We start from the raw sequence: 26,761 nt of genomic DNA, 5'->3' as shown, positions 1-26,761 counted from the left end.
CTGATAATTAATGAAAATAAACGTTTTGTGCAGAGCTGTGTGACATTTCAAACCGTATATCATAGATTAACCTCAACCTTGACTTCCTGTCAAGACCGGTGCTGTAGAACTCTGTGTTAAATTAATGTTGTAAATAATCTGATATCCCATTTCAAATAGTTTAAACAGATATGAACATCCTTAATTCATCAAAAGTTGTAGTTTCAATCTGTATGATTTATGGTAGTATTTTTATTCCTAGATATCAAACTCATTGTTCTTATCAATGAGAGTGACTAAGGCGGTGCACTACATTGCAGTGTGTGAAGTGTGATGATTCATCATTACGCTAGTGTGAATTTGTTTTTTAAATTCATTATCAATAAGTGAAGTGGATCATTAGTAAAATGAGAGTTTTCAATGTGCATATTTACAAAACAACACAAACATATCATTTATGTACAACAATTTTGAAAAATCAAAACCAATAATAAAACAATGAAATCAATCATAATTGTGAAAAAATCAATAAGCCAATCATTTCATTACTTCCATATACTTTTTTGGTGTGTACTAGTACATACAGATATGAAGGGAAAAGAAAATGATTTGATCAATAAACTAATCAATAGATATTCAATAAAATCAATCAGATTGGTGGTAGTTTATGATTACTTTAAAATGCACATTTACAAAACAACAGAAACATATCATTTATCTGCTATGATTTTGAAACCAATAATAAATCAATGAATTCAATTGAAATTTTGAATTAAAAAAATTTTTTTTGGTTGAGGCCAAAAATTTTTTTAGAGGCCAAATTTGAGGCCAGGCCAACTTTTGAGGCCAGGCCAAAATTTGGGATGGAGCATAATTAGAGGCCAAAATTGGGGCCAGGCCAATTTTGAGGCCAGGCCAGGTTTTATAATATGCCCCCACGGGCGTGCATTTTTACAAAAGGAAAACAGTAAAAGCAAAATTAATTATTAAAACATGCACACACAATAAGCATACCTACAGAATGTCAGGGTGTAATAGACAACACAGAACTAAGCTTAACTGTAAAGCATTAAGAAAAATGACAGGTTTTGCATTTTAAAAAATATTAATATTAGGTTTTTTATGATTTCTTTATTTTTCTTTCATACAAACAAACATTGAAGTCAATGTAAATAGCATTTGTTTTTGAAACACACACACCAATCTCACTCTGACTTTCTACACTTGAACACTTTCAAAGTGTGCACATACTGTACACACAAAAAGAACTAATCTAGTTGAGTGGTTACTTGCGTTGTTTAAAACAACGTCTATACACTATATTTATATGAGAAGGGAAGAAAAGGGTAATAATAGCAGGAGTAATGAATGAAATACATGTACAGCTACACATCAAAATACTTTGAAATATGACCACTGTTTTTCTAAACTATTCAATCTAAAATTTTGACTTGCAGTATATTTTTCCACTTAATTAAATGACATAATAATCCGCACAGATTTGGCCAGGTAGTGTGGGTGAACAAGGAGGTCAGGTAGTGTGGGTGAACAGGGAGATCAGGTAGTGTGGGTGAACAGGGAGGTCAGGTAGTGTGGGTGAACAGGGAGGCCAGGTAGTGTGGGTGAACAGGGAGGTCAGGTAGTGTGGGTGAACAGGGAGGCCAGGTAGTGTGGGTGAACAGGGAGGTCAGGTAGTGTGGGTGAACAGGGAGGTCAGGTAGTGTGGGTGAACAGGGAGGTCAGGTAGTGTGGGTGAACAGGGAGGTCAGGTAGTGTGGTGAACAGGGAGGCCAGGTACGTGTAGTGTGGGTGAACAGGGAGGTCAGGTAGTGTGGGTGAACAGGGAGGTCAGGTAGTGTGGGTGAACAGGGAGGTCAGGTAGTGTGGGCGTGCAACAGCAACATGTACTACTAATTTGTGTTTTTCATTTAGACCTGACATTTGTTTGGAGGTTGGCTGTGGATCAGGAATATGCATTACTTTCCTTGCCACCATGCTGAAGTCCTCCCCCTCTTCATATTTGTAAGTATGATTACATCGTCGGAAAGCCATGGTTGATTACGCTTCATTCCTCTATCTATCACCCGTGGGTCCATTCATTCCTACTTGCTTGTTTTCATGAAAAACATTTTGAAATATCGTTTAATCAAAGTAATCGTTATAGTAAAGGAACTCTTCTGTTTTTAGCTCACCTGAACTGAAAGCCCAAGTGAGCTTTTCTGATCACCTGTTGTCCGTCGTCTGTCTGTAAACTTTTTACATTTTCGACTTCTTCTCCAGAACCACTGGGCCAATTATAACCATACTTGGCCAAAAGCATCCTTGGGTGAAGGGCTTTCAAGTTTGTTCAAATGAAGGGTCATGTCTCCTTCAAAGGGGAGATAATCACAAAAATGCAAAAATAGGGTGGGGTCATTTAAAAATCTTCTTCTCAAGAACCAATGGGCCAGAAGAGCTGAAATTTACATGATAGCTTCCTGACATAGTGCAGATTCAAGTTTCTTAAAATCATGGTCTGTGGGGGTTGGATGGGGCCACAATAGGGGATCAAAATTTTAAATACAAATATATAGGAAAAATCTTCTCAAAAAAACAACTGAGCCAGGAAAGTGCAAATTTACAAGAAAACTTCTTGACATAGTGCAGATTCAAGTTTGTTAATATCATGGCCCTCGGTGGTAGGATGGGGCCACAATAGGGGATCAAAGTTTTACATACAAATATATAGGGCCAAAAAAGATTACATTTACATGAAAGCTTCCTGACATAGTGCAGATTCAATTTTGTAAAAATCATGGCCCCTGGGAGTAGGTTGGGGCCACAATAGGGATCAAACTATTACATGCTATTATATAGGAAAAATCTTTAAATTTGAACCAATGTGACTCAGGTGAGTGATGTGGCCCATGGGCCTCTTGTTAAAGGTAGCCTTAACTTTGCTAATACAACAATTGTATACCGAAATTGGGCTGAAAGCGTCTTGTTGATTGGACAAATTCTCTCAAGGTGTACTGTGAGCACCCAATCAAATTGCCTCATTAATTATGAGAATGAGTGAGTAGGAATGAATGGACCCATGGGTGATGAAGAGAGGAACGAAGCATAATCAACCATGGGTTTCCGTCTTTCCGAAGATGGTACGATTACTAAAAGATTGCTACTGTGTACAGCTGAATATGTACATGTGTATATTGTCAGATTAAAGTTAAAAACTCACAATGTGTTAATTTACACATTTAGTCAATTAAGATTGTATGTATGAAAATACAACAAAAAAATGAATTATCAAAAATTGATACACACTCAAGAGATAAACGATCCAGTCCTCTACAGAAATATTACATGACTGTATCTTGTATAATGTAAATGAATACATTTAAGAGTTATCTCCCTACAAATCAGGATCACTAGCTGAATAACAGTTATAGCTGATGGTTAGAGATTATCTTGAGTTCAGCAGTCTTTGACTTTAGATTGGCACCATACAGAATTTAAATTCAGTTGGATTATTATTATTAGGTTATTGCATACACATTTAAAACAATGAATGATCTATGCAAAACTAGGGAAGATAGAGGTATATGTAAACTAGTTTCGGGTGACTAGATAAAGTAAATTTGCTTGAAAGATTCAGAGACCTTGTCAACTCTGTTATACATAGTATTTCTTCTTTTAAAAGGATTTTTTAAACTTTATGGTATTTTTTCTGAAGAATTTAAAGTAGAAAGTGAGGTATTACTATATAACATGTCTAACCAATAATTAAGTAAATGAGTCTGTTTTCACATAGATATTGGAAAGTGTTATTGTTGGAGGATCTGTAAAATGAAATGATTTATCTATGTCAGGCAACTGATGTAAAAGGAAGTACCTATACATATATTTACCACATGTATTTTATGTTGGAATGGTTTATATTTACTGAAATTGTACGAAATATTCAAATATATATTTGTATGAACATATGTGAATGTTTTATTTGTGTGATTGTACATAATGTGTTTCTGGGTATGGCTGTAGCTGCACGGACATCAATTATAAAGCTGCAGAAATTGCTACCCAGACGGGGAAGCAGAATGGAGTTCACATTCTTCCTTTGATCACAGACCTGGTAAGGTTTCAACAATACTTAGACATCTGAAATTAATTACAAAAGAATTCAACAATGTAAGTTTTTAAGTGGAATTGTTCAGTCCATGGTTCATTGAATATATACATGTACATATAACCTCAACAAGTATTGTACATGAGGTCAGAGTGGAATTTTGTTTCACCTCAACATAATCTACAGTATTGCATAGTTATACTTAAGACTAACCAAGGGCAGCTTATAAATGTCTATACATGATTGATAAATTTTCCCAAGAAGTTTTTAGAAGTGATAGCAAATGAGAGTTTTTGTATGAAATTGACAGTTTAAATTTCAGAAAGATTATCATATCTGAGATAGAATGGTGACAGAAACAATTTGCAATGCTCATAACATTTTTTTAATGATTACAGGTAGGAGGTTTGGATTTAAGACTGAAGGGACATGTAGACATTCTTTTATTTAACCCACCCTATGTTGTTACTCCAGAGGCTGAGGTAAGTAATCAAGTCACCCTATGTTGTTACTCCAGAGGCTGAGGTAAGTAATCAAGTCACCCTATGTTGTTACTCCAGAGGCTGAAGTAAGTAATCAAGTCACCCTATTTTGTTACTCCAGAGGCTGAGGTAAGTAATCAAGGAATTTGGTAAAGTTTTTTAAAGAAGTTGCACCTGAGATTTGGAGTAATGTTAATTTTTTGGGAAGTGTATTTTTGATTTTTATATTGAAGGAGAATTAGGAAATGTAAAAGAAAAACTTGGTATGCAATACTTGTTATTGAGCTACAATATTCTAAACATTCTAAACATGACCTTTTTGCACTTAAGATGTATTCAATCAAACTTGATTTGTCTGTTGGTGTCAACACAAAATCATCAACACAAATCAATCATTACGTAAAATAGATACATTAATCATGTCTTGTAACAATACAGATAAAAAAAGTTTAATACTATTAATGGAAAAAAAATAATGACTTTTTTTTGCATTTGAGATACAAAAAATTTCACGATATCAAATTTGAGATCTTAAAAGAACATATTAGAAGTAATGTCAATTTCTAAGATTTTACATAATTTTCAATGTCTTGTCTTCAAATTTAAAATGGAACTAAAAGAAATTGGGTTTGGAGATCAAATTTTTGAATTATTGGCAAAAATACTGAATTTTTATACAAAATTTTTAGTAAACTTTTGAACTTTTTAAGAACTGGTGTTCTGTTTGAAAATACTATACCAACCAAATTAGATCTAATAAATTACAATATATGAACTAGTTTCAAGTCTCAACTACTTGTATCATAAATTATAAAACTGAAAATTAATACACATATAGGAGTATAAAAATAGAAATTATATTGGATGAAACAGAAACTGGAATATCATGCAGATTTAGAAATTTTGATTAATCAATCCTTCTGCCTCAAAACATAGTCCCTGCCAAACCCTTTCAAAATTTGAATTGATACAAATTTTTTCATCTAGATAGGGTTTAGTAATTGAGTTGTAATATGTTTGCACCAATGGGATCAGTATTGAACCAGTAAATACTTACATGTAGTTGCAGCATCCTGTGCAGATGTGCTCAAAAGCTCAGGAGCTAACTTCCTTGAACAGATTTGAAAATTGAATATTGTGAAGCCATTTGATGTTGTTAAGCAGTATATTTAGTGAAAAACAATTTTTCTCAAGGATGTGATTTCAAATATGAATTTAAAATGTCACGGTTTGCTTCACATGTTATATCAAATTTATACAGTAAATAAAAAAATCCATTGGAAGGGAGATCATTCTAACTTCATTAAAAGATTGCAACAAGAAAAGGAAACAAGGGGTTGTCGTTAACAATATTAATATCTTACTTGTATATTTGGTATATAGTTTGGTACATGTATGTATGTAAGATGATTAAATCAAATGAGGGACCAGGCATGTGTTTTGTTGGCATGATTTTATGACTTTAGGGATGAATTACTACATCTAGATAAGTATGCACAGTTTAGAATAATTATACAAATAAATGACATTCTTAGCCTTCTTCTGATTAATTGATACTGTTTCACAGTAAGGGTACATGTATGTTATGATAGAGGAAGACAGATAACTGAAGTCTTGTAACTTGATCCCACTCAAAGGTCGGCTCCCGAGGACTAGAAGCAGCCTGGGCAGGTGGAGAGAGTGGTCGGACAGTAATCGACAGATTTCTTCCTAAAGTGCCGGATCTCATGTCACAGAAGGGATTGTTTTACCTGGTTGTGATTAAGGAGAATAAACCAGGTATTTATGTGTGTGTGAGAGAGAGAGAGAGTGAATGAATGGATGAGGTATGAATAAATGTGTAGTACCATACATATTAATGAAATATTGTCTTTTCTTTCATGTTAATGTATCAATCATAAGCAGTGAATGAATAGTTTAGAAAAATCCACAGGGTTTAACATTTGGTTTCGTTTCGTTGTTTGGTATAAAGCACTTAATGATTATACATCGATCTGTATATATACATTATAATTATAAGGACAACTTTATTGAAACTGGCCTTGCATGTTAAATTTTCTAGAAGAAATAGAGCGGGTTATGTATGATAAAGGATTTCACATGGAGACAGTTCTTTCTCGACAAACGGGGCCCGAGCTGCTTTCTGTTCTTCGATTTCAAAGATCACAACATTGAGGTATGTAATAAATTCTTAATTTCAAAGATCACAACATTAAGGTATGTAATAAATTCTTAAAAAGTTATTCATGGCATTTCAATTTTCATCTTTAGTGCTGCTGCCTGCAAAGTCACCATAGTTTTATGGTTTTCTACTTTCTGTCTCTATTTCTTTAATTATAAGCACTTAATTGGTTCTATAAAGATTGATTATGATTGATCTTGCCTATGCAAATGTAAACCCCAACCAGTCCTTTTCATATCGATTCAGATAAAACTTCATTCAAACTCTGCAAGTGTAAACTAGGTATAACCTTTCAAAGCAATAACAATATGGTGGCCATGGATTTTGATTCCTCAAGACAGCTACTTTCCCCTGGGACTGACTTCTTTTCACAAGGGCTGCATACTGTGTCACTATTTACGTGTATCTCAAAGCAGGTACAATTATTCCACCTATGTAGATGGCATGATTGTTCGTGTTTTCATCCTTTTCATTGTGTATGTTGAATCAAACAAGTCAAAAAACATCCATGAGTAAAAGGGATTAGATTTATCAAAGGGAACTCTAATTGTGTTGGAAATTATGTATTTATAGTCCGGCTGATTGGTGCAAATTAGATTGGCTGTGATAGGTGTAGATGTTATTTCTCACTTACACTGTGTGTGGAAGTCCTGTTGTAGAATATTGGATTTAGTTGTGTTCATGGTATTTAATGTTACGTGTATTATAGGCATATCCCTCTTATGTTTTCATGATAGTGTCAGTATTTTATCAAGGATTGTCTCCTCTATTATCCTGGTTAAAGCTATTAAAGAGAACTGTCTCCCTCCAATGAGGCCTTCATTTGAAGCTACATTTGATAGATTTCCATCCTTGCAGTGAAGCGCTTGAAGAACTTATGAAAATCTAGAAACCATTCTGATGCAACTCATGTTTCATAGAAGTTAGGTTTTCTGGTCAAAATTTGTCTGTTGTTCTTTTCTCATTTTGAACTTCTCCAGGATTAATTACATCCTTGGGTGAAGAGGATTCAAGTTTGTTCAAATGAAGGATTGCACCCCCTTTCAAGGGTAGATGATTTAGAAAAAAAAGAATGGGTGTTCTAAAAATGTTCTTAGGAACTAACAAACCAGAAAATCCATACTTAATAAGTTTCAAGTTCATCCAAACCATCTCCCTAGTACCAGAGTGAGGCCACAGTGGGGATCTAGAGTCTTACTTTGAAATATTATAACATTGTCTTATCAAAGTACCCCCCTCTCCTTTTGTTTATTGTTTTCACATTGATAAATGATGTTGTTATGTTTTGAGCCTTTGTTTTAAACAATAAAATGCTTTCTTTGTGGTTTCTTCAGGTGGTGAAGGTAGCTAGCATTGCAGAAAAAAATTCATAACCTGTGTAAGTGGGTTATGTAAATTTTTCTGATTGATTGTTTGATTAAATATTGTTTAACGTCCCTCTCGAGAATATTTCACTGATATGGAGACGTCACCGGTGAAGGGCTGCAAATTTAGGCCTGTGCTCGGCGCTTATCGCCTTTGAGCAGGGAGGGATCTTTATTGTGCCACACCTGCTGTGACACGGGACCTCTGTTTTTGTGGTCTCATCCGAAGGACTGTCCCATTTAGTCGCCTCTTACGACAAGCAAAGGAGTATTGTGGACCTATTCTAACCTTGATCCCCACGGGATAAATTTAAATTTTTTTTTTTTTTTTTGCAATGATTGCTACCTTCCTCATCCAATGAACAACAAATAAAGAAGTTTTATTGTTTATATTTATATGTATTTTAAAATGTAAGCTAGATTTAAATACTAAAATACCATTTGGTTGACCCATTCTTTCGTTATGTTAAACAGAACAGCCAATGCACCCTTTGACCTTGATGACGCTCCATATTTGGTAATGATTACACAGACAGGATATACTAAAAAAAAAACCCGGATCGAACTAGTTTGCAACAAAAACGCATTCATTGTCGCAAATGAAAGCAATGTCGATTTCAATAGAAATATAAGAGAAAAGAATCATTGAATGTAAATATAGGTTAATAATTACCACTGCATTGGCCATCCATAGGCATGTGCCTACTTTGCTATCAACATTGATATTTTGTTGTTGCCACTATCTTTTCGCATAATGAATTGTAAACTCTCATTTTGTTTAAGATGTTTTTATATGTAGAAAGAGTGTGTGCATTAGCATTACAATATATAGAAAAATCTTTGAAAATCTTCTTCTCATGAACCATTGGGATTCACTATCATAATGTCAAATTCACATAGTACAGATTCAAGATTTTTCACACTTTGTTACTCGGGACCAAGGCAAGGCCACAGCAGGGGTTTCAAAGTATGACATAGGAATTGGACATGCATTTGTATCAAGAAACTTTTGAGACATTTCCTTGAAAACTTCATGGGTGTAATATTCCAACTTGATATGCAAGTGTCCTCATGGAGTACGAGTTTGTACATGAAATGACCCTAGTGGTCTTGGTGAGGCTACAAGATGGGTTTTAAATTTTACATAGGACTACATGTATATAGGCAAATTCTCATCAAGAACCACAAGGGTACAATTAGTCAGAGTAATGTAGAAGTATCCTCATATAGTGTATATTGATGTTTGTTTACACCAAGACCCCGGGGTTCAGGGCCGTAGTAGGGGTTCATTGTTTTACATAGGAAAGTACATACAATGAATTCTTTGAAAATCTTCTTTTTAAGAACTACAAAGGTACAATATGGTATGTAAATAATCTTTATTTCAAGTCAGACTAAAATACAAGAAACACAAGCTGAAAAAGTGTTTGAACTAACTAAATGGCAAATTAATTGGCAAGATTGGAAATATACGGCGTTCGTGACTGTCATCTGTTGCTGTCAAAAGATTTGACTCACAAATGAAGTGGGCAGGTACGATTCGGCGCGGACGACCGTGAAAACATTAGATTGAAATATATAGTTTTTGAAGGCAATTTCAAACCACTTTCCAATTGCATGTATCATATCCAATATAATGCGCAAACATGTGATATCTTCTGAAATACATTGGTCATCATGAATTATTTGTTGTAAATTTTCAGACATATATTTGCATATCATGCATAACCTTTGTAAAAATGATTGTATGCCACTTCCCACAAATAAAACAAAAGTCTACCTGGCAGAGGTTTTTGAAGAGATTTAATGTTTTTTGTGCGTCAACTTTTTGTAAATTATTTGCAATAAAGAGGAATTCTATTTATCAATCATTTGCTGTTGTTTTTACAGCATACAATTTCTTGACATAATATTATATTTTGAAAGGAAGTCGGACCATTATCTACCCTTCCTCACTTGCCTTTTCTATGTATAGTAATAAGATAGTATAGGACACTACCATTATGTGACGAAAGAAAATTTTCACTACTGTACAGAAATTTAAAAAAATTCAAGCAGATTCTCGTGATAGTAATACGTGTATATTTTACCCTTGATGTATATGTAATAAATTATGGTATTTATTCTCTCTATGCATATGCTTTATGACAAATGTTATCAATTATTCTTAGATGAGAAACTCTTGAGTTGTTAATACTTGTGTTTGAACCTTTTGTATATATGCAAAGTTGATTGAAATTGACTTAAAAAATTTCAATCCATGTTTTCAAATCATCGTGCTGAAATTTTGTCTGTAATAATAATAGTAGGGGTCTGTACCATACCACCCACTTTTATTAGACCCCTATTATTATTACAAAATTCCCGGTGCCTGTGGAAACCTCTCCTCCTCCGCACAATGATAGAGGTAGGAATTCGATGTTTACAATGGTAGTGCACTTTGATGTCAAATGTTTTGACTGTAACGGATGAAAATCACGAATGCTGTATATTTCAATTCTTGCTAGTTCATTTTCTGAAGTACTTGTAGCTACAGTGTAAATTGAAGTGTATTTACACCCCTCCATGTGGTCAGATTGGAGTATTAAATGGTATCTAATGTTTTACATGGTGAAATGCAACTGTTTAGGTGAGCGATGTGGTCCATGGTTTTTGTTTTGTTAACAATCACAATTATTTCTAAGTCCTAGTGCTGTAATGACTTGTCTAACGTTAGTTATTAATTCATTTTACCTAGAAGTCGTCTTGTTCTAAATGAAATGTTAATGTGGGAGATGATGACCTATAATAAAATGTGAAGAGGTTTCCTGTCAAGTATTTATGCTTCAAGGGTACATGTATTTTATGATGGTATTAGGTTCATGTATTTTTAGGTATTTGAAATGCTTAATATACATGTATAAAATTATATTTACGCAAACTGTAAATAAAAACGTAAATTATGTACCATATTATTCTGTATGTAAATATTTATTTCTAACTTGTCATTCTTAAGTATGTGTAAATGGACAGGGGGTGTCTGTGTAAGTATGTGTAAATGGACAGGGGGTGTCTATGTAAGCAAAGCACTCACATTCTGTGTTTGCATTCCTCCCACAATTTATTGCTGCATTTAAATCCAATATTTAAACGGTAGCTTTATGGAGAAATAAAATCTTCATCAATCACAACCCGTATAAGGACAGTCATACATCTTTTTCTGTTTTCTGGACCAAAAGGATCTGACAGGATATTTATATAATGTTGGATGGTGAACATTTGCAACAAAATCAGTTAAATGACACCCATTTCATACTGTATCCACCCTAACATTTCGCTGAGAGTTTGATATTAAAGTGGTTAGTTGCAGTGTAATGTTCTATTTTTTAAACAAACCAGAGATTTGGAGAATTGAAATTTTGAGTTTGGGGTGTCTTATTGTATCAATCTAGTACAAGCTTTGTACTACAATGTACCTTGATGTTGTGTTGTCTATGTTCATAAGCTATAGATTTCGTTTAGCGTTCAATAGATAATTTGGTAAGCGGTGGGAGAGGATTGAGATCTCTAAATGCTTTTATTGTACTATTTATGAGGTTTAAGGACATGTTATTTGATTTTTAAAATACATTTTGATTTCAATGAAAAATCCTTAAACTATCATAAATCAGAGCGCATTTTAAACAAGAAATTGACTATTAACGGTGATATATTAAGAAAATATCTATGTTATGTTTGTGAAAGAACTATGTATGATAACAGCTTAGTTAAAACCCTCATATAACTCGTCTTACTTATGTCATAAAAGAGACCATGTTCATTAAAGACAGACAAAGTCTTATTTTATGTCATAAAAGAATGTCCCGTGAGGTTTCACATATTTTATTTTATGTCTGATGTTTACATGAAAAGTGACGTAAATTCTCAATTTTTATCAAATATAATTAAACTGCTAACTGTTTGCGGATATTTTACAGCCTTGGACAACTTTTTTTTATCATATATTTATACTGGAAAGATAGATTTAGAGTGTGTTTTAGCCTGCGCTCGATCTTTTCTAGAGGAAAAATTGGGTGAAAAATAGCAATTTTTTGTCAAAATGATAATAGCAGCCAAACCTAATGCTTTACGATGTCATAATTCCAGTTCTACCACATTTTGATCAAATTTAGAATAACAAGAGAGTTGCATTGAGCTTTTGCACAAAATATGTTGAATTTTGAAACAGAAACACGAATGCAAATATAATCCTTATCGTTTATAATCCATTATATTATTGGCAAATCTCATTTTTCAAAATTCAGATTTAAAAAGCAATTAACCTTGAAAGCAAATTTGTGTTTTGTTTTGATGTGAACTTTGTATTTTTTGTAATCGGACTTATAACAGGCAAGTAAGTGATTTTTAAACACTTGATGGTAATTAATTTATACCGTGCCAAAGAAAAAGATTTAGGATGTCAAAAAATTTACCGGCCCAGATGATAAATAAAACCTAAATGTAGGAAACGCCATTTTGGTCTTGAGGATGATATAGAATGTCTGCTAATGAGAAATGCCAAGACCCACTGATTGGCTTTACCTCACACACGGTAACTGCACTTAACAGGTGTTGAAAGTACATAGAGATGAACGTTCGGTCGAGGATTTTTCCCTTCTTAAAATGAAAGAATCCTACCCTTCATGGATGGCCAAGCCTAACGTCTGCTTACACGTCTGTGCTACTGCCGATTATTAACTCCTGAAATTGAATTCATTTGATTCTTCCACAAATGTCAATTATACAGTGAAATGAACAGTATCAAGAGGCGTGGCTCGTTTCCTATTCCTTTTCTTAAAGCCGTGTTTGAATTTGACACGTTCTCTTATTACGATATCCAGTTGAAATTACTTCAGTGTTTCGGTTTGTTTACACGGAATTATAGAAATTAACGTATAGAAAATTGCACAACGACATATTAATTTGTTCCTTGAACAAATTTTGAATCTTGATTAAAAGTGCACAGTATGGGAGAAGGGGAAAAAGTGTGAAGGCAAAAGAGTAGTACATGTAGTTTGCAGGGAAAGTTGTTTTTTCTTTTCATTGAATTAATGTGAATGGTTAGATCAGACTGGTTATCTGCGGAATATCAGCGTGACACTGATGCAGTAACGATAGAATTTATTGACATACATTTAAAAAAGCGCTTGTCATTTTCTCTGGATGAAATATACTACTTTTCTGTTTAAAGGCAAGATTTTATCATGATTCTAGTCAATCATAATGATTTCCGATAAATACCACGGTTTAGTGCTTCATTCTCGCTTTCTTTTTTCTGATTATCCGGAAACACATGGCGTGTATGTTTCATGGCATGTAGAATGAAAGCTTCACCTTAGTGCCAATCAATTCATTTTTCTGTTATGACAGGCTGATAGCTTTGCAGTTTACTTAAGGATAATTAATGATAATGCAGAATGTACGATATAAACCCTAAATGATGTGATCAGAAACTACTGTACATTATGACACACAGATTATATTGACCTGTGGGTTTGTAGGTACGCGTAGAAAAAAATATTTCATATTCTTTAGTGTTAACCATATTTTATTTGCAGTCATTGATATATTACTTTTTCAATGTACTTGATGTGAAAAAGGACTGGAAAACAAGATATTTCTTTATAAATCCCTTTTCTTGTAATTTTACATCAATATGAAAATAATTAATTCGTTGTTGAGGGTTATAAATGACTATAAACTTACAGAACAATTTAATCGCTACCTTACAAACAAAAAAGTCATTGAAGAAATAAGGATTTCCCGTGATAAACACAATCGTAAGTTGTCATAGCAAAAAGATAATTTTGTACCTCCTGAATTTGTGGAATTTTTTTTTTTTAAATCTTTGACTAAACCAAATGATATCAGCAATTGCAAGTCACGTCCGCCTCTAAAGTCTGCATATCATACCTACTTTCATCCTATGAACAACGCTACATAATGAGCATTTTTCTGGCGTGTCAACCTTGCATTATTAACCTGGCATGTCATTACATGGACCAGGACCACCACTAAATCACTCAGTGTAGCAGAACATACCTCAAACAACCCACCATGCCCACCTAACCCACCAGGCCCACCTCAAACAACCCACCAGGCCCAGATAGTGATCTCCTATATTCCTGAAAAGATGTAGAGCAGTCAATAGTAAAATCTAAACAATTTTAGAATTCTTACTTTACATTTGTTCAACTTCCAGGTACATTATGGGGTGGGGGGGGGGGTACAAATTACCCCTCACTTTCAAACCTAATGGCCGTTATCGATTACATCAGTTGTATGTAAAATTTTATTAAAAATATTTAAACATATTTATAATTATCGTCTACCTGATAATATGATAAACCAATATCAATCAAAATTTCAACCTGGTAATTCCACAACTACATGTAATCAATTACATAAATTATATACCATACAATGCTATCAAATTTGGATAAAGGTAAAGATATGAGTTTTGTCTTCTGTGGTATCTTGGCACACTGATAATGACTACGGATTACTCCAGAGGTGGGATCAGGTGCCTAGAAGGAGTGAGAATCCCCTGTCGACCGGTCACACCCGCCGTGAGCCCTATATCTTGATTAGGTAAACGGAGTTATCCGTAGTCAAAATCGGTGTGCCAAGAACAGCCTAACAATCGGTATGAAACACATTAGACAGCATTTGACCCAATGATAGGTTGTATTGGCAAACTAGATCGTTATGATGACCATAGAATTTGCGAAATGCTGACTTTAAACGAGACTGTTGAAATCCCTGCACCATCAACTGCTTGTCAGTAAACTGACCATAAGCACAACAAACTCTTGCTTATTGAATAGTTGAGAAATATAAACATCATATGCAGTTGATAATGGAATATTGCTACATAAATATGGGAAGTTGACACTGGAGAAGCTGAAATCATCCCATTTGTCATAAATTAAAAGTTAAGTTGTTAGTTTGCCGTTAATATTTACTTTCAATAAAATATTTAAGTATGAAGCAGAAGAGGACGGTTTTGTGGTGTCTTTTATTATGAGTTCACTGGGATATATCGAATCGACATATGAATGAAAATTATTATTGCTAATAGATAATATGTCGTCGATATATCTACTAATTGAAGGCCACAGCAAAAGATTTTTTCTTCTCACGTAGAAGTTTTTGAATAAATTCTGCTCCATAGGAATATAAAAACAGGTCAGCTAACAAGGGAGTATATGTAATATATGTATTCATACAAATGTGAACGAAATACTACTGCATTTATATGATTTTGATCTGAAGAGGATGTATGCAATGTCTGCCGTTTAACGTATATACTGTAATAGGATATGTTTAAATTGAGAGTTAACAAAAACACGTGATGGTGACATTTAATTGAACAATATCTATTAAAATCACTTTTACCAAGTTGAGATAGTATAAAAATAATTTGAAACCAACTTAGACAAGATGACATTCTGGAGACAGTTTAATTCGTGATCGGATAAAATAGGAGAAAGAAATGAGTGATACAGACATAAAAATGTTTGAGTCATGGCTTTTTTCCCCAGGTCTATGAGGGGAGGGGTACAATTTAATTTAGGCCTAACGATTAAAATTTTCCAGAAAAATGTAAAATTGGAATCAAAAGGATAATTATAGAAAGCGGAAGAAGTTTCTTTTGAACGTGTCCCTCGGGTTGGTTGATATTAAGTGCATCATGCATACTCGCATAGTTTTGGTCTGATAATGGAATTGGTGGGCGGGATGGTATGCAATTATATATGTAGTAACCATTTGTTGCCTGACGGAACATTTTATAACAACACAAGACACATTTTGTTTCTTAAATAATTTATAAAAGTGCTTAATAAACTGTGACATTTTGTATATAAATCACAAGAATGTAGACATGTATTACATGTACCTAGCAGATGAAAACAAAACATGCAAACTTTATCACGTGAAGAGAAATTGATTTGGAAAATTCAAATTCATGAATCACCGTCTCTCTGTTGAATTGGGCACATGGAGATATACTCCAATACGTGAAAGAAAGAAAATTTTATAGAATTAAATTGCAGATGAATGTCAATACATGCTCGGATGTTATTTGTCAAGCTCTAATTATTCATCACAGAAAATATGAGAATGTACGCTGTAAATTGCCTGATTATTATCTTGCTGTATTAATTTTAACTCATTTTTATTATTCTTATGTACTTCAACCTGCTTAGGTTGTGTTTGTATGTGCTGTGTATTTATGTGATTTGAGTGTACATATGTAAGCGAATTTGAACTTTCTTTTTGGTAGTGATATAGAGATAATTGAAGAGGAAATATATCAACTTTAAAGCAATACAAGCTGTAACTGACGGCATTTTTTCAACTATACAATTAAGCATCAATTATTATTAACTCCTATCGGCATAACTAATATAATCCCCAAGATCTGAAGAAAAATTCAGCAAAATAAACAAGGGAATATTGTTTGAGAGCATACCTACAATGAGCGTTTCGTATAAACCGCCAGTGCGCAGTATACACGGACGATTGCCGAACATAATCGGGTTGCTGAGGCTGAGGTCATATATAATAAACAAAAACCAAAAAAACTGGGCTCCACCATATAACTGAAAAAACAATATATGCACCCCTGGGTGCATGAGCCGAGTTGCATGGGATACATTGTAAAGTCAGGAATGATATGGCATATTTATAATTGTGAAGAACTAATTTCAGCTTTAAACTTTTCGAGTTACTGTCCAGAAACCATATTTGTCTGAAGTTTTCAATCTATTTTCGGTCACTGTGACCTTGACCTTTGGCCCTTTTTTCTCCAAAATCAATAGGGGCCTTGCTTTGCTGGTATCCAACAATATATCCAAGTTTCATTTGATTCAAGTTAAAAAAAAAATTGAATTATCCTCCGGAAACCAAACTTTTTTGGAATTTTAAATCTATTTTTGGTCACTGTGACCTTGACCTTTGACCTATTTTCTCCAAAATCAATAGGGGTCTTCCCTACCTGGTACATAACAATATCTTTAAGTATCATTTCATTCGGATTTAAACTTTTTGAGTTATCATCCGGAAACCAAATATTTCTGAAATTTTCATTCTATATTCGGTCACTGTGACCTTGACCTTTGACATTTTTTCTCCAAAATCAATAGGGGTCTTCCTTACCTGGTACCCAACAATATATTAAAGTTTCATTTGATTAGATTGTAAACTTTTCGAGTTATCATCCGGAAACCAATTGTTGACGCCCAACCGCCCGCCCGCATCACCAAACCAATAGCCGAGTTCAACTTCGTTGCAACTCGGCTAAAAATTGTCGAGTGTGGCGGAAAACATCAATCAATCAATCAATCAACAAAGATGGAAACTGACGTGAGTAACTACACGTTTCGTTTGTTTAAAATATTACATCGGTTCATGAATGACTAGAAGTACTATAAGTATAAGAAAGTAATAATTGCGCAAATGTGCCACTCAAAGGAAATTTTGATAGTGAATTTTCTATAAAATTGGCTGTTAAATTGTTTACAAATCTGACACGTGCTCAGTGCCTCTCTTTCGCTTTTTTCCCGAACTGGTGACCTCTGAGGTCAGTGCACATCGGAGATAACGAGCAGGAATTACTGACAGGATGAAATTATGATTCATGAATCGACATTTTCTGATAATTTGACGGGTTTATTGCTTCAGATTCACTCTGATTCTATCAAGTTATATGTATTCAATCGCAAATATGTTAAATATTTGTTCTTGTATTTTTCAATTTATTTACCGTCAGTTATAGCTTGTATTGCTTAAAATATATATTGTATATCTTTAATAGAATTCGATATGAAATAAAGAATTTCTATAATGAATATTTATCATTTCCAACAAAACTTGCAAGAACATTGGGACTTAAGAAAATATGATGTACAAAAGGATGTTGCATTCATTAAAAAAAAAAACCCACCAATGTTGCAACCTTCTTTTTACAAATTTCCTAGTGGGAGGTTTCATAATGCTGTCAGTCAAACCCAATCTGCACGGAACGATCAGAGTTGATTCTCTCCCACTGCGGAGAAAGCGCACATTTTATTCCTTATCTCGGGAACTATCAGATGGAACAGCAAAGTATTGTTTGGAGAAGCTGAAGTTTATCCGATATACCAACAGCCGTGCCATGTATTTTTGTATACACAGACTTGTGTTATCTGTCAAGAAAAGATTAATTCATGGTAATCTAACCTCGACTTGGTTTTAAAATAATACCAATTCCTCCCGTAAATCAAAGTACTGAGAGTAATGTAAACTGGGATTAAAGTGTAGAAGTCTGACGAAAACGATATATATATAACAGTATTTAACGTCTCCATATGAGTGAAAAATTCTCCAGAGGGACGTTAATCAATATACAATCATAATCACAACAATATTTGTTTGTTTGGTTTTTTGTTTTTTTTTGGTGTTTTTTTTCTTCTTCTTCGTGATTTTTAAGTTATTTCCTGCTTAAAACATTCAAATAGAAGAAAACAGAGAAGACAAATATATACCCAAAACAATGTTGCAACGATATATTATCCTTATAATTCCTCCATCAAGCTACCACGAGTAAACCTCATGTTATGAACACTTTAGTTTGTTTATTAAATGACGTAAATGTCAGTCAGCTGCAATAGTTATTTGTTAAACTTTCCAAGCAATAACCAAAATAGTGAAACGAATTGCTGCTGTGTTGGGGTTTCTGGTGCTAGGATGGGACTCTTGTTATTTATATGCTTATAATGCATAATTTCATTCAAAAAGCATTACATCAAATAGCCAAACTGAGACCACACCGATAAGGAGACAACATTGTCCCAAAATTGTTAAATGCATGGGTTTCTAGTCAGAGTTTCTTGTCTTAAGCTTATATGATAAAAAGCCTTCCAGATTAGATTATTTCTTTTAAAATGATATTTTCTTGACTCCCAGACATTAAACAACCAAACTGGGTGCAAAGTTATAATCATGACGGAAAATATCACTATCAAATTGTGAAATATATACACTGTAGATTCTGGATCAGGGTTCTGAACCTCTGGTTGGGCTCTGTAATTCATGAGATAAAAATACATTGGTCAAAATTTGTTTCACTTCATTTACAGCTATAGCGACAGAACTAGCTCTCTGAGAAAATATTGGGACAGATCGGAGAGCTACAGGTCCACCCCTATAAAAACCTTCGATTTACGGCGCAGAAAAAAATGCGCAAAGTTGAAGCCTCATATCGATGTATTCTTGTATTACCGTCTCATAATTCTAATATTAAAAAAATCATAACATATTTTCTTACTATAGTTGTGTCCAAACATAACTTCAAATATGTATTAAGGAGGTATGCTACACCAGAGAAATTTGATGTAGATGAAAAGTGGAGGATATGTACAACAATATTTTGAAGTTGAAAATTTTCAAATTTACTTTATTTAGTCAAAAAATACAGTTTTAGTAGAAGGTAATCTGAAAAAAATTTAAAACCCCAGCTGGACTCGAACCTGCGACCTACAGTTCAGCAATCGGTATTCAAACCCACTGAGCTACTCGGCTAGGTATTTAAATGGAAAAGGAAAAGACAAATATTGCTGATATCGATTTTTTCATCCATGTTTTTAAAGGAAGTCAGCCATTATGACGATGTAGAGTACTACCTTAAAGCTCCATACGACCCGAAAACTCAAAGCTTGAAATGATTTCGTTTGTTGACTACTTCCGATTTCATTACACAAAGGACACACTCGGAAACCTACATCTTATAGTTCAGAATCATAACTAAACCCATCCATATGAATAGCAAATTACCATGTAAATCCAACTACATGTAATTGATAAGGATTATAAACTGATGTCACATCCACAGCAACAGGAAATCTGACGTTTCATATCTATAAAAAAAAAAAAAAAAAATTAAGGCGTTTATGATATTACAGGTTTTCATTTCTCTTGGGCACGAATTGTGCTCCTTTATTAGTTGATATTTTTTATATTCTTACGAGGCAGAATTTATTCAAAAGCTTCTACGTGAGAACAAAAAATACCTTGCCCCACCATCGACTCGACATAGAGATATACCGACGACGTATTATCTATTAACAATAATAATTTTCACTCATATGTCGATTCGATATTCCCCAGTGAACTTGAAATAAGACACTAAATAGTCTTCCACATCTGCTTCATACTTAGATATTTTATTGAACATTTAAATGTTAACGGAAAACTAGCGGCTCAACTGTATGACAAACGGGATAACGTCAGTTCACCATCGTCAGCTTCCCATGTTATTGTAGCAATATTCCATCAACACCCGCATATGGTGTTTATATGTACATGTATCTCATTTGATGTGTTATGCAAGAGTGTTCTGCGTATTGTCAATTTAAATCTAGGCAAGTTACTGCCGAATAAGTTGCTGTTCAACTGTCACATTTAAAGTTACAGTAGCAATTCGCAAATTTTATGGTCGCTGTAACGATCTTTACCAAACACAACCTGTCATTGGGTAAAATGCTGTCTGACATGTTTCATACCAAATGAGGTAGTTTTTTACACTGATTTTGACAATTGTTTACGCCGTGTACCCTATTGAGGTGAAGGGCTCACAGCGGGTTTGACCAGTCGACAGGGGATTCATACCCCTCCTGGGCACCTGATTCCACCTCAGATCCGGGTTTGCTCTACTCTTAATTTTGAATTCTTAGGAGTTGTGAGATTGATCTTTACCTTCCTTTCATACCGTAGTCCCATGCCACAGGAAATCACCCAGAGCCGAAAATGTGTACTCACACTAATGTGAGAAAATATTGAATCAATCAATGTGTCTGTCTAGCTATTTTAAAGGTAAAGTTGAAGGTATTAATTCCGCTTTGATTTTTTTTAACAATCTCGGTAGACAGATTATTATGATGATTTTGAAATTTATGGCCCACATTGCTCTCCACACCGTTTGCGTCGGCGTTCGAATTTCGTGAAGCGTTAAGAGAAAAAAGAGCATGACTGCATGTATATACAAACACTCGCAGTATGTAATTGTGCCGTGCGCTTAGGAACAACATTTACCCTCGTGTCACGAGTGTCAAGTCATTTTACACTGAAAAATTTTTCCTCAAGTTTGGACAACTTTACAATGTTTTTTCACCATTGTCACTGGTACTAGACCTCTCCTCAGCAGTGCTATTTGTCTTTAGGATTATTCCTCCAGTGCACGGTGATTATCAGCGCATTTGTCATGTCACCGTATTCTAAAGTTGCAGTAACATTCATCTGTGTTTTTCTGTTTGGAAGTATCTTGCTTTTGGTTTGTAGAAAAGCAAGGTCACAGAACGAGTAAGTACAGTCGATGGGTGTCAGTATTCTATCATATTTATTGTTTCATCCATGCATACGCTTGACGCTTTTTTCATTAGCTGTAAAAAGTACTTAGTAAAAAAAATTCGAGATTTAAACTCTTAAATTTCAGATTTAAAATAGGATTTTTCATCTTAAGTATTAAAAAAAAAAATCATAGTCTCCAAACAAGGCCTGTTAGATAGGATGTATGAAGAGTAATTATAGCATTTCATGCATTAAATAGTTTAACGATGAAATCTATATCTGTAAGCATTTGAGTCATGCGCTTTTTTATGTGGAAAGCTTTCGCACCGTGAGATGGTCAGTTTCTTTGAGCTGATGTCCCATGGCTCGTTTCATACGTCAATAGTTCAGTCTTTGTGACTATGAATAAAGACCTGCTAAGATAATAAGCAATTACCGCAAACGTTGAACAGAGGCGAAGTTTTGTTTTCAGTTTTGTCAGGTTGAGATGTTCCCAGATACTTTTAGTCTGGCATACCTGGGCTTTTTAAACTTTTGTTAAATTTACAATGAAAGGATTTTCGGAACAAATTGAATATTTTCCATTCCTCTCTACGTGACGTGAAACTCCTCTTGATCCTCCCTGTCTTAGTCGATTAAATGAAGAAAAAAATGTTCCTGTAGACGGGGGATTATTGTACAAAAAATCCACAAAATACTTGTGTTGTCTGCCCAGTTACATTTGTATGTCTCAATATTTACCCGAATTTTCACCGTTATTCGAATTTGTAGTTGGTTTTTGCTTCGCCCGAATACATGAAGTATTGACAAATAATCCAAGGCTAATTTGTTGCTTGGCTAAGTCATCTATTTATCATTTTATTCCAAAAACAGTTGCACGTGGAACATTTTACTTTGGGACTCATAACTGTCACGATATTTAATTTTGACTGATAAAGTATTTGTAAACATTAACATGCCACGGGATTTAAATACTAGGAACCAGTAAAAATATCTTTCCACTGTTTGCATGCACTGATTCTGAATGGGTTGACACTTTTAAAGATTATTCTATTGTCCTAAAGTTGAAAAAAGCTAATTGACGTCGATTTTAGCCAGAGATAATGCGAGAAACCTGTTTTTGTGTCTGTATTACGTTGGGCCATTAAAGTGGCACGAGGGGTAAAAATGTCCTAATCAGCCGCAACGGTTCCTGTTTCTAGTTATGCAATATGACACTAGCGAGGTAAACCTCCGCCATAACTCAGACTCATGTTTCTTTTCGATAATTATCAGTGCAATTTATTATTTTCTTCACGGCGTTGTGCCACATAATATTTAAAGCTGACACAACCCAGATACTACTCGCACCCATTTATGTCAAAGTGCTGATTTGGCTACTAATCTTGAGGAGTTCTTTCGTTCCTGATGTATGTCAACTGTCGGAGGACTAATGTTATGATAAATGTCTGCTATTTTAAGTTCATTGGCAAGCTCGTAAGTTGTACGAAAGGGAAACTTTTCCACGCAATCCTTCGCAAACAGAACTTCTTAACGTTGATAATTTAGAAGAAGAAAACGTTACCCTAAAATTGATGTATGTTGATAATGACATGTTTGCTACGATGACTTTTCAATCTACAAATATAGTTAATATGTTGTTGACTAATGAAGATTATAATCGAAAAATGGGCGGTACTAACTGTTGTGTGAGCACCCTTTCTCAAAAAAAAAAAAAAATTCTAGACTGATGTTCAAAACATTGCATGTTGCACTCCGGGTTTTTCTTCTTCAGTAAGTTTATATAAATGGATGTTTCGAGATTAGGGATGGATACTGACATTTAGTAACTGTTTTCGTTGCAATAATTATTATATTGATTTCAAAGACGCTGAAATATCGTTATAAATCTGTCGTTGTTTGTTACGTCCGCGGATTACATTTTATATATGAGTAACTAGCCACTGATTTGTACAGAAACCATTAGTAATTTCACTTCCACGGATTACATTTTATATATGAGTAACTAGCTACTGATTTGTACAGAAACCATTAGTAATTTCACTTCCACGGATTACATTTTATATATAAGTAACTAGCCACTGCTTTGTACAGAAACCATTAGTAATTTCACTTCCACGGATTACATTTTATATATGAGTAACTAGCCACTGATATGAGTAACTAGCCACTGATTTGTACAGAAACCATTTAGTAATTTTTTGAGGGAGAGTGCAATACTTTCGTGCTCTTGCTATAACATTTGTGAACACTTTGGTTCCGTGCTGATTAATATGTTGGACTGCTATTTATTCTGTTCTATACTGTAACAGTGTTTCAATGTCGCTAAAACAAAGCAGTTTGCTATAACAGCTCCGCTCAATTTTGACAAATTTTCACCTAAGTCCTTTACTTAGTTTCAACTTGAAAATGAATATGATGACATATTTGTAATGCAATCGTTTTGTAACATTAAAATCTCAATATTATATGTTTGTGATCTCCTCAGCAACGCCTGCTATTCCTGTACTATTGGAGACATTTAGTTGTCCTGTACGGCGCCCCCGCCGGGAGATATTTATCGCGGCTGTCAGTGTATTTACAGACTGTCAGACATTGAAGTGCTGCAGTAAATAATCCTCGTTGACGCGAGTCAGCCGGTTTGACGTTTCATACACTAATTAATTTACCTATTGTATAGAGTCGCTACCTGGACTCTTAACTTATTTTCTCAGAGTGAAAACTATTTGGATTAATTTTGTCTTCTTTATGCTTTAAATTTGGTTTGCAAAGTTCGATATAAAAGCAATTTGATTTTATAGATATCTCATATTGTAAGACATTTTAAATCCAATATTAATACATATATTTGTACAGTGAGGGCGGGTAAAGGTGTACCTCGTGTAGTGAAGTGTGATCGATGATGCTATTTGCTCTCTCTCTCTCTCTCTCTCTCTCTCTCTCTCTCTCTCTCTCTCTCTCTCTCAATCTCTCTCTCTCTCATTGTGTTAATTCATAAACTAGATCTTGAGTGTTCTAAGGAACCCGCGTGTCACCTATTGGTGCGAGTCCACTTAGTGGAAATGATCCCTTTTTGTCGTCTGGGCTGCACTCTATAGACACAATGTAATGGTTACCATAGTGAAACATGAATGTGCGTATACATTTAAAATGTATCATAATAGTTCACGTAATTGTCGATTTTAATGACACGCAGATATCGTTTTGTAAGTTTTCGAATAAATGATCATTATTACTATATGGCCATTTTAAATGTAATAATCAAAGGTTTAAAACAAAATATAAGTTGTACACTATTTTCTCACCACCACTACCACCATCATCTTTTACTTTCAGTTTTACATTTAACACGCAGATATCGTTTTGTAAGTTTTCGAATAAATGATCATTATTACTATATGGCCATTTTAAATGTAATAATCAAAGTTTAAAACAAAATATAAGTTACACTATTTTCTCACCACCACTACCACCACCATCTGTTACTTTCAGTTTTACATTTAACTTGATTTTAAAGTGGCTTTGAATATTTTAGATCATTTGTTAAAGATACGACACTTTCCTTTCTCTTTTACAGTACCAGAGGGGATGCAGAAATCCTTCAAGTAATGCACTCTTTGAAAGCGTTTGCAAATGATGAATATGTGCTGCAAAGAAAACGAGCCAGAGTTACAGAAAACATGTTGTTGAAGTCCAAACTGGCATGGCTCCCTAAAAATTTCACAGTGCCAAATATCTTTCTTCAATCCGACAAGCAGTCTGTCATTATGCAGGATGCAAAGAAAGATAATCGAACACTTGTGTTTGTTCATCATCCACGAACAGCTGGAGATCACGTGATTAGCTGTCTGAACAACTTATCTTACGCCAAAAATATGGCCATGTCGCCATTAATGAATTCCAAAAACAGGCTACTTTGGGACACTGGAAATCCGGACACCGTATCGTTTCAAAACGAAATCGACATCCATCGAGGGACGTTTGCGTTTGGGGTTTGCGAAAAACTACAAAGTAAATGTCATTACATAACACTATTTCGTGATCCTTTCGAAAGCATGGTGTCTCTGTATCATCATTGTGAAAATATTGGGACACATGAATTTTGCTCTCTTTTTAAAGCTAAATCGTTTTCTCTTCGCGAGTGGATTATTGAGAATGGGGGAATGCTTTTGAACCAGTTTCTGTATTCATCCCATCTCTGCTTAACTCATCATCGAAATTCTTCCTCAGATGTTGCTAAATACCCCTGTTGGCACCGACAAAATTTAGAAAACGATAAATTAACTGATGCTGAAAAAGGCCATGCTGCTAATTATATAGCTCGCAATCTACGTCGGTGGTTCTCTGTGATTGGATTATTTGAAAACTTTGAAGAATCCTTGTCATTGTTTGAACATGCTTTCGGTGAATCCTTCACAAAATGTTCACCAAAGAGAAATTTTAAATTCACTTTTGAAGAGGAAATTCAGAAGACAAATAAGGCTCATTTACTATCTAATGATGATAGACAGGTTGATTACAACGAAGAGTATGAAGATGAGATAGACATGATTAGAGACGATATTTATGTACAAAGAGCCCTATCGCCTTCAAACACGATTTATTTAGAAGCCAAACGAATCTATAACTTTCAAAGACAAATTATGTATAATAAATTGAATATTTGATATGTTCTCTCTCTTTAGTTGATTGTTTAACATCCCTCTCGAGAATATTTCACTCATATGGAGACGTCACCATTGCCAATGACGGGCTGCAAAATTGAGGTCTATGCTCGGAGCTTACGGCCTATGTACAGGGAGGAGTCTTTATCGTGTGTATATATATATAAACTATCGTATCACCAAGACGATTGAGTATACTAACTATATATATATATATATATATATATATATATATATATATATATATTACTTATTTAAGATGGTACGTGTATATACATGTATTTATATTATACTTGAGGTAATTACTCATGCCACATTTTGATATTGAAAACCCCGCAGATTTCTATGAAAATTTGCATGTATTTTCTCAAGGATGTATATTCACCAAATTCACGAAAACCAAACAATGTGTTAAGCGGCCTTTCCCAGGGCAGAGCCACTTCTTAAAATAGAACACATCACTTTAAAACAAGCAGTGTTATTATACATAGGTTTTGAGGCACTGACTTTATATAAACAACGGAAATGTGATTCTTTTATATGAATGAAAGAAAATGTATTAGACTATTTTCATCTACTGAACCATGTTGTTGGTTTAAAAGTGTTGAAAATGGACGACAACCAATACAGTATCTGAA

At 34.2% G+C, this 26,761-nt stretch overlaps 2 protein-coding genes across 4 annotated transcripts in view; both read left to right on the top strand.

Moving 5' to 3' along the window:
* The window catches only part of LOC130046809 (methyltransferase N6AMT1-like), a 13,043-nt gene extending 1,987 nt beyond the window's left edge, over positions 1–11,056 (top strand). Inside the window, exons 2-7 of one of the 3 annotated variants that reach the window (XM_056139778.1) lie at positions 1,912–2,001; positions 4,000–4,090; positions 4,483–4,566; positions 6,204–6,345; positions 6,629–6,742; positions 8,587–11,056. In XM_056139778.1, coding sequence (XP_055995753.1) covers positions 1,912–2,001; positions 4,000–4,090; positions 4,483–4,566; positions 6,204–6,345; positions 6,629–6,741 — 520 coding nt within the window. In that variant the 3' untranslated portion in view covers position 6,742; positions 8,587–11,056. Of the gene's footprint in view, positions 1–1,911; positions 2,002–3,999; positions 4,091–4,482; positions 4,567–6,203; positions 6,346–6,628; positions 6,743–6,783 lie in introns of all 3 variants that reach the window. The other 2 variants (XM_056139777.1, XM_056139779.1) reach the window with 2 other exon arrangements.
* Positions 11,057–12,564: 1,508 nt separating this feature from the next.
* LOC130046805 (uncharacterized) lies at positions 12,565–26,135 on the top strand. Its single transcript, XM_056139768.1, has 2 exons — positions 12,565–21,471; positions 25,037–26,135. The coding sequence occupies exons 1-2, from the start codon at positions 21,374–21,376 to the stop codon at positions 26,124–26,126; spliced, it is 1,188 nt and encodes a 395-aa protein (XP_055995743.1). The 5' UTR covers positions 12,565–21,373; the 3' UTR covers positions 26,127–26,135.
* Positions 26,136–26,761: the final 626 nt, after the last annotated feature.

Source organism: Ostrea edulis, chromosome 6 (assembly GCF_947568905.1).
Source record: "Ostrea edulis chromosome 6, xbOstEdul1.1, whole genome shotgun sequence".
In the NCBI taxonomy this organism is placed as follows: Eukaryota; Metazoa; Mollusca; class Bivalvia; order Ostreida; family Ostreidae; genus Ostrea; species Ostrea edulis.
The sequence above is the reverse complement of the archived record's forward strand: the minus strand, read 5'-3'. Positions and strand labels throughout refer to the sequence as shown.